This window comes from Pongo abelii, chromosome 1 (assembly GCF_028885655.2).
Source record: "Pongo abelii isolate AG06213 chromosome 1, NHGRI_mPonAbe1-v2.0_pri, whole genome shotgun sequence".
NCBI classification, from domain to species: Eukaryota; Metazoa; Chordata; class Mammalia; order Primates; family Hominidae; genus Pongo; species Pongo abelii.
The window spans coordinates 98,499,589-98,508,151 of NC_071985.2; the positions used below are offsets into that span (position 1 = coordinate 98,499,589).

The 8,563-nt window shown below is 49.7% G+C and overlaps 1 protein-coding gene across 1 annotated transcript; it reads left to right on the top strand.

The window, feature by feature from the left end:
• The first annotated feature begins 974 nt into the window (after positions 1-974).
• On the top strand, positions 975-8,078 carry TCHH (trichohyalin). Its single transcript, XM_024239276.3, has 3 exons — positions 975-1,112; positions 1,977-3,547; positions 3,605-8,078. The coding sequence occupies exons 1-3, from the start codon at positions 975-977 to the stop codon at positions 7,005-7,007; spliced, it is 5,112 nt and encodes a 1,703-aa protein (XP_024095044.1). The 3' UTR covers positions 7,008-8,078.
• Positions 8,079-8,563: the final 485 nt, after the last annotated feature.

Genomic DNA, 8,563 nt, shown 5'->3' on the forward strand with positions numbered 1-8,563 from the left:
CCATCTTCATACAGTCACAGCACTTAAGATATTGGAGTTGAGAAGTACATAAAGAAGTCAGCTAGATGAACTACTACACTTATCCCACCAGCAAAGCCATTCCATATATTCTTATAACATTGATCTACTGCTGGCTAATGTTTTATAAAAAGCCAAGATTCCAATGATGCATTTGGGTTTAACAAAACCAATATCATTCACAGTTTTCTGGATTCAGTTTGGTTTAGAAAGGACCTCTCAGAAGCTTTCAATACTTCAATAACCAAATATCTGTACTATATCTGAGTTGAGGCAGGTAATATACAGTCTCTGTTTTCTGCATGTGTGTATCTGAATGTTACAATGCCATCTTTTGACTAGGAAGAAGTACTATTTAATCTTAGAATTGCTGACTTACGAATTATATTCTATAAGAGTTCCTAAATCCTTTATGGACTGTAATGTTGAGGAATCATTCATATTCCTTTTTCATTGTTCTATTTTCTACCAACTGTTTTGCTGACATGGCCTCTATCCACTTTAAGATACTCTCAAGTCTTCCTTCACCTTTTGACTTTTACCTGTCCTCTTTGCTCAACTTTAAAGGAAGGTGTGTAGAACTATATGAAATTTTAATTTCTGCACTCCTCTCTTTATTTTCTACTCTGAAATACGGTGGAGAGTTGGAAGAAAGAGAGAAGAAAAGGACGTAGATAATCCACATTGGGTATACAATCAAAAGCTGACAACAGGATATTCTGAAGATGATTCCCTGGCTTGGAATTTCTCAGGATCACTCTTTCTCTTTCTGATACAATATTCAAAGATTAAAATGCTCTGAAAGTCCAGGTTAAAAATACTGCTATAAATTCAAATTATTTAGGGATCTGCCTGAAATAGTGTGAGTGAAGCCTTCCCAAGAGCAGAAACGGGATTTGGATTCTGGATCTTATTTTATTGTTCTAGGTTTACTTGAACTTGAAGGAAAGAAAAAAATGTCTCCACTTCTGAGAAGCATCTGTGACATCACTGAAATTTTCAATCAATATGTCTCTCATGATTGTGATGGAGCAGCATTAACTAAGAAAGACCTGAAGAACCTCCTTGAAAGGGAATTTGGAGCTGTGCTTCGGGTAAGAACTAACAAGAAAATGAGATCTATTGACTTGAGGCTATGAGATTTATTCTCAGAGGAGATCAGAGCAAGGAATGGTGGCTTTATATTCATTTTACACCACAACAGGTCTACACCACATCCCCCATTCATTTCTGAGTCAAAAGGTACTTACTTGACATTGTAGTCTGAATAATAAAGTATTTCATGTACTTGATGGCATGGCCAGGTGAATGAGCTCTTCATGGGACATTACCACAAAAGATGTCAAATCAAACTAGACTTGGAGGAACTTAAATTTGTTTCCAAATTTCAAAACTGAGATCAGCCTGATCTCTACGAAAATGGTGCTACCCGTAAATGTTTTGTTCTGTTTTCTAATATGGAATAGAAACCAAATCAAGAATACTGGCTGCTTCAGACAGAAATGGCTACTGCAAATCTTTATAAATTTCTATTGTATCTCTCTCAAGGATGAGTTCATTCTTTCTCAATTAAAGAGAACTTGTGTTATTCTTTCTTGATGTTGAGCAGTTTTGCTAATTTTACACACAAGTTCACGATGCTGTTTTGAATCTTCACCTCAAGCTCTGCCTGTAAGGTAAGTAGGCTTACCTGCTATTCTACTTTGTGTCTCTCTTCCTGCATTCTTCAGTTTGATCAGCACTAAATTATGAGATGTAAAAATTTCAAACGAATATATGCTTTAAAGTGAGGGTTCACATTTTACATGGGGACAAGACTTGATACACACTGGACATTTTTCTAATTGCTCTGAATGTCTCTTGAATGTCACCATAGCATAAAATATATCATGTGTGAATACAATTTTACCACCTGTAAACAGTGCATTGTAAAATTTTTGTTTTCACCATTTTTATAGAGACCACATGACCCCAAGACGGTAGATCTGATCCTGGAACTTCTGGACCGTGACTGTAATGGGCGTGTCGATTTCAACGAATTCCTCCTATTTATTTTCAAAGTGGCTCAAGCTTGTTACTATGCTCTCGGCCAGGCCACGGGGCTGGATGAGGAGAAGCGAGCCCGGTGTGACGGAAAGGAAAGCCTGTTACAAGATCGCAGGCAAGAAGAAGACCAAAGGAGATTCGAGCCCCGGGACAGACAACTGGAAGAAGAACCTGGGCAACGACGCAGGCAGAAGAGGCAGGAACAGGAGAGGGAGATCGCTGAGGGAGAGGAGCAAAGTGAGAAACAAGAGCGACTTGAGCACCGCGACAGGCAGCGCCGCGACGAGGAGCTGTGGCGACAAAGGCGAGAATGGCAAGAACAGGAAGAGCGCCGTGCAGAGGAAGAGCAGCTGCAGAGGTGCACAGGTCACGAAACTGAGGAGTTTCCAGACGAAGAGCAACAGCGAAGGCGGGAGCTGCAGGAGCTGAGGAGGGAGTGCCGCGAGGAGGAGCAGCAGCAAATGCGAGAGCGGCAAGAGAGAGTGCTCCAGGAGGAAGAAGAGAAAGAGTGGAGGAAGTGCGACAGAGTGCTCCGGAAGGATGAAGAGAAGCTGCAGGTAGAGGAGCCGCAACGGCAAAGAGAGCTCCAGGAGAAAAAAGAGCAGCTACAGAAGCTGGACCGTCAAGAGCTGAAGAGGGAGCGCCAGGAGGAAGAGCAGCAGCAGCAAAGGCTGAGGCGCGAGCAGCAGCTAAGGCGCGAGCAGGAGGAGAGGCGCGAGCAGCAGCTGAGGCGCGAACAGGAGGAGGAGAGGCTGGAGCAGCAGCTGAGGCGCGAGCAGGAGGAGGAGAGGCACGAGCAGGAGAGGCGTGAGCAGCGGCTGAAGCGGGAGCAGGAGGAGAGACGCGATTGGCTGAAGCGCGAGGAGGAGGAGAGGCACCAGCAGCAGGAGAGGCGCGAGCAAGAGGAGAGGCGCAAGCAGCAGCTGAAGCGCGAGCAGGAGGAGAAGCGCGAGCAGGAGGAAAGGCGCGAACTTTGGCTGAAGCTCGAGGAGGAGGAGAGGCGCGAGCAGCAGGAGAGGCGCGAGCAGCCACCAAGGCGGGAGCAGGAGAGGCGCGAGCAGCGGCTGAAGCGCCAGAAGGAGGAAGAGAGGCTCGAGCACCGGTTGAGGAGAGAGCAACAACTAAGACGCGAGCAGGAGGAGAGGCGCGAGCAGCTGCTGAAGCGCGAGGAGGAGGAGAGGCTCGAGCAGGAGGAGAGGCGCGAGCAGCGGCTGAAGCGCGAGCAGGAAGAGAGGCTCGAGCAGCGACTGAAGCGCGAGGAGGTGGAAAGACTCGAGCAGGAGGAGAGGCGCGAGCAGCGGCTGAAGCGCGAGGAGCGGGAGAAAGAGAGGCGCCAGCAGCTGCTGAAGCGCGAGGAGCAGGAGGAGAGGCGCCAGCAGCAACTAAGGCGCGAGCAGCAGGAAAGGCGCGAGCAGCGGCTGAAGCGCGAGGAGGAGGAAGAGAGGCTGGAGCAGCGGCTGAAGCGCGAGCGTGAGGAAGAGAGGCTCGAGCAGCGGCTGAAGCGCGAGCATGAAGAAGGGAAGCGCGAGCAGCGGCTGAGGCGCGAGCAGGTGCTGGCTGAGGAGGAGCAGGAACAGGCCTGGCAGCGGATTAAAAGCCGCACCCCGAAGTGGCAGTGGCAGCTAGAAAGCGAGGCCGACGTACGGCAAAGCAAAGTCTACTCGAGGCCCCGCAAGCAGGAAGAGCAGAGGCGCCGCCAAGAGCAGGAGGAAAAGAGGCGGCGCCGGGAGCGTGAGCTGCAATGGCAGGAGGAGGAACGCGCTCACCGGCAGCAGCAGGAAGAGGAGCAGCGCCGGGACTTCACATGGCAGTGGCAGGCGGAGGAAGAGAGCGAGAGGGACCGTCAGAGGCTGTCGGCCAGGCCCCCATTGCGGGAGCAGCGGGAGAGGCAGCTGAGGGTCGAGGAGCGCCAGCAGTGGGAACAACGGTTTCTCCAGGAGGAGGAGGAGAAGGAGCAGCGGCGCCGCCAGCGACGCGAGAGGGAGAAAGAGCTGCAGTTCCTGGAGGAAGAGGAGCAGCTCCAGCGGCGGGAGCGTGCCCAACAGCTCCAGGAGGAGGAGGACGGCCTCCAGGAGGATCAGGAGAGGAGGCGAAGCCAGGAGCAGCGCCGCGACCAAAAATGGAGGTGGCAACTAGAAGAAAGGAAGAGACGCCGCCACACGCTGTACGCCAAGCCAGCCCTAAGAGAGCAGCTGAGGAAGGAACAGCAGCTGCTGCAGGAGGGGGAGGAGGAGCTGCAGAGAGAGGAGCGAGAGAAGAGAAGGCGCCAGGAGCAGGAGAGACAATATCGCGAGGAAGAGCTGCTGCAGCAGGAGGAAGAGCAGCTGCTGAGAGAGGAACGGGAGAAAAGAAGACGCCAGGAGCGGGAAAGGCAATATCGGGAGGATGAGGAGCTGCAGCAGGAGGAAGAGCAGCTGCTGGGAGAGGAACGGGAGAAGAGAAGGCGCCAGGAGCGGGAGAAAAAATACCGCGAGGAAGAGAAGCTGCAGCAGGAGGAGGAGCAGCTGCTGAGAGAGGAACGGGAGAAGAGAAGACGCCAGGAGTGGGAGAGACAATACCGCAAAGACGAGCTGCAGCAGGAAGAAGAGCAGCTGCTGAGAGAGGAACGGGAGAAAAGAAGACGCCAGGAGCGGGAGAGGCAATATCGGGAGGAAGAGGAGCTGCAGCAGGAGGAAGAGCAGCTGCTGGGAGAGGAACGCGAGAAGAGAAGGCGCCAGGAGCTGGAGAGGCAATATCGGAAGGAAGAGGAGCTGCAGCAGGAGGAAGAGCAGCTGCTGAGAGAGGAACCGGAGAAGAGAAGGCGCCAGGAGCTGGAGAGGCAATATCGGGAGGAAGAGGAGCTGCAGCAGGAGGAAGAACAGCTGCTGAGAGAGGAACCGGAGAACAGAAGGCGCCAGGAGCTGGAGAGGCAATACCGCGAGGAAGAGGAGCTGCAGCAGGAGGAAGAGCAGCTGCTGAGAGAGGAACAGGAGAAAAGAAGGCGCCAGGAGCGGGAGAGGCAGTATCGGGAGGAGGAAGAGCTTCAGGACCAGGAGAGGAAGCGGCGATACCGGGATGAGGATCAGCGCAGTGATCTGAAATGGCAGTGGGAACCAGAAAAAGAAAATGCAGTTCGTGATAACAAGGTTTACTGCAAACGTAGAGAGAATGAACAGTTCCAGCAGTTGGAAGATTCCCAGGTGCGCGACAGACAATCCCAGCAAGATCTGCAGCACCTGCTGGATGAACAGCAAGAGAGGAGTCGCTGGCAGCAGCGCGACAGGCATTTCCCAGAGGAAGAACAGCTGGAGCGAGAAGAGCAAAAGGAAGCCAAAAGGCGCGACAGGAAGTCCCAAGAGGAAAAGCAGTTGCTGAGAGAGGAAAGAGAAGAGAAGAGACGCCGTCAAGAGACAGACAGAAAATTCCGCGAGGAGGAACAGCTGCTCCAGGAAAGGGAGGAACAGCAGCTGCGCTGCCAAGAGCGTGACAGAAAATTCCGCGAAGAGGAACTGCGCCCTCAGGAACAAGAGAGAAAATTCCTCGAGGAGGAACAGCGGCTGCGCCGCCAGGAACAGCAGAGAAAATTCATTAAAGAGGAACAGCAGCTGCGCCGCCAGGAGCGCGAGCAACAGCTGCGTCAGGACCGCGACAGAAAATTCCGCGAGGAGGAACAGCTGCGCCAGGAGAGGGAGGAACAGCAGCTGAGCCGCCAAGAACGTGACAGAAAATTCCGTGAAGAGGAACAGCAGGTGCGCCGCCAGGAACGAGAGAGAAAATTCCTGGAGGAAGAACAGCAGCTGCGCCGCCAGGAGCGCCAACAACAGCTGCGCCAGGAGCGCGACAGAAAATTCCGCGAAGAGGAACAGCTGCTCCAGGAAAGGGAAGAACAGCAGCTGCACTGCCAAGAGCGTGACAGAAAATTCCTGGAGGAGGAACAGCAGCTGCGCCGTCAGAAGCGCGAACAACAACTCCGCCACGACCGCGACAGAAAATTCCACGAAGAGGAACAGCTCTTCCAGGAAAGGGAAGAACAACAGCTGCACCGGCAAGAGCATCACAGAAAATTCCTCGAGGAGGAACCGCAGCTGCGCCGTCAGGAGCGCGAACAACAGCTGCGCCACGACCACGACAGAAAATTCCGCGAAGAGGAACAGCTACTCCAGGAAGGGGAGGAACAGCAGCTGCGCCGCCAAGAGCGTGACAGAAAATTCCGCGAAGAGGAACAGCAGCTCCGCCGTCAGGAACGAGAGAGAAAATTCTTCCAGGAGGAACAGCAGCTGCGCCGCCAGGAACTGGAGAGAAAATTCCGGGAGGAGGAACAGCTGCGCCAAGAGACGGAGGAAGAGCAGCTGCGCAGCCAAGAACGCGACAGAAAATTCCTAGAGGAAGAGCAGCTCCGTCAGGAAAGGGAAGAACAGCAGCTGCGCCGCCAGGAGCGCGACAGAAAATTCCTAGAGGAAGAGCAGCTCCGCCAGGAGAGGGAGGAACAGCAGCTGCGCCGCCAAGAGCGTGACAGAAAATTCCGCGAGGAGGAACAGCTCCGCCAGGAGAGGGAAGAACAGCAGCTGCGCCGCCAACAGCGTGACAGAAAGTATCGCTGGAAAGAGCAGCTCCAGCTTGAGGAACAAGAAGAGCAGAGGCTGCGGCAGGAGCGAGACCGGCAGTACCGGGCGGAGGAGCAGTTTGCCACGCAGGAGAAGAGTCGTCGTCAGGAACAAGAACTATGGCAAGAAGAAGAGCAGAAACGTCGCCAGGAATGGGAAAGGAAATTACGGGAAGAACACATCCGCCGCCAGCAGGAGGAGGAACAGAGGCGCCGCCAAGTCGGGGAGATACAATCCCAAGAAGTGAAGGGCCATGGGCGACTTCTGGAGCCCGGCACTCATCAGTTTGCCAGCGTCCCAGTGCGCTCCAGCCCTCTCTATGAGTACATCCAAGAGCAGAGATCTCAATACCGCCCTTAGGAGATGTTGCCAATATCCTGACACCTGCCAAAGCTTCGAGCACGGGAAAATGAGAAACACTGGGTACCAAGTGATAACTCAGATGTTTCTGGTTGTGGGAAAACTCTGTGATATTAGAATGTCTTTTCTTCCAAAATCTTAAACTACGCTCATTTTATGTACTTTGTACTCCTGCTTTTTATTCTTCCTCAAGTAGTTCTTTACTGCAAGATGTCTTTCTTTTGCTCTTTGATGCAGATGTGGTGTGCATTTAAAAAAATATATAAATCATTTAATTTGTTTAAGAAATTTTGTTTGAGGAACATTTTCATTTATTGCTTTCAGAAGAACAAGAATAATAGGATGATTTGAGATTCTAAACAATGGGTCTATTTGTTTAATGACTGACCCACCTTGTGGAAAGTGCAGATACTTTTAATGTTCAAGTTGCTATTTCTTCTTGAAGCTAAATTGATCATTGCCTCCAAACAGCATTTCCTCTTTTGTGGCATAATTAGCACAAATTCCAGGTAACTAAATTTTTATAACCCTTGAATAGTGCAGGGGAAGTGACCTCTGCATAAAAACTTTCTGTGAAATCAGCCCATTACTGGAAGAAATATGTTAAGAATAGGTTTAGCTTTGAAGATTTAGAATTCAAATTAAATTTTTTTTTACACTCAACTCCACTTAAACACATAATCTCATGAAGAAATAATGAGGTGTTTCTCAAACAACTTCAGAGTTCAAATTTTAAAACTATGTCTGTTATAGTCTATAGTGTTCATTCTACTTCCCCAAGTTTTGATGAGTTTGAGAATATTATGAACCTTTGTTAATTCTAGCTTATTAGAAGGAAGCTGCTCAGAATCCCATAAACATCTGTCTTACTCTAGGGCCAATAAGAGATCACATAGAGCATGTTGGGGGTGTAAAAGGGAAAAATGTGTGAACATAGGGGCAAATTTCTAGAGGCCTTTTGACAAGACCCATTTGCCCACAATCATCTGAGGCCTATTGATAATACCTTAGATATATTCTTGTTGAAATAATTGGACTGTGAAAAATTAATAATAAATGTCTGGCAAGTAACTACTTTTGTCTGTTTTAACTCTGCATGAATCATAACTCAAGATCTCATGGTCTGGAAACTAACACAAGTTCCCAATCACATAAGGGCGTTTTGTTACTTATCTATGTCCAAATATGAAAAAACAGGGGAGGGAATTCTTTGTTTTTCCCCAACCATTTTTTTTTTTTTTTTTTTTTTTTTGCAGTTAAGCTGAACTCTATTTCCATCCCCACACTGAGATTCTCTTCCAGAGTGCTTTTGTTCTTGACCCCATAGCTTTCTATGTCATTTCTTGCAGCGACTCACTGGTCATGACAAATACTGGTGCTCCCAATATTTGTTAATATTTCCTTTAGAGAATGCAGCAGCTTCTTAGTCTCTGATGTCTGATGAGCCAATGATAGAAAATGGCCTGAAACTTCAGATCAGCACTATAAAAACTGTAGATGTCCTGTTAATTTAAGCAACATAATCCATGAGGTGACTGAGTCAGAAGATAATAATA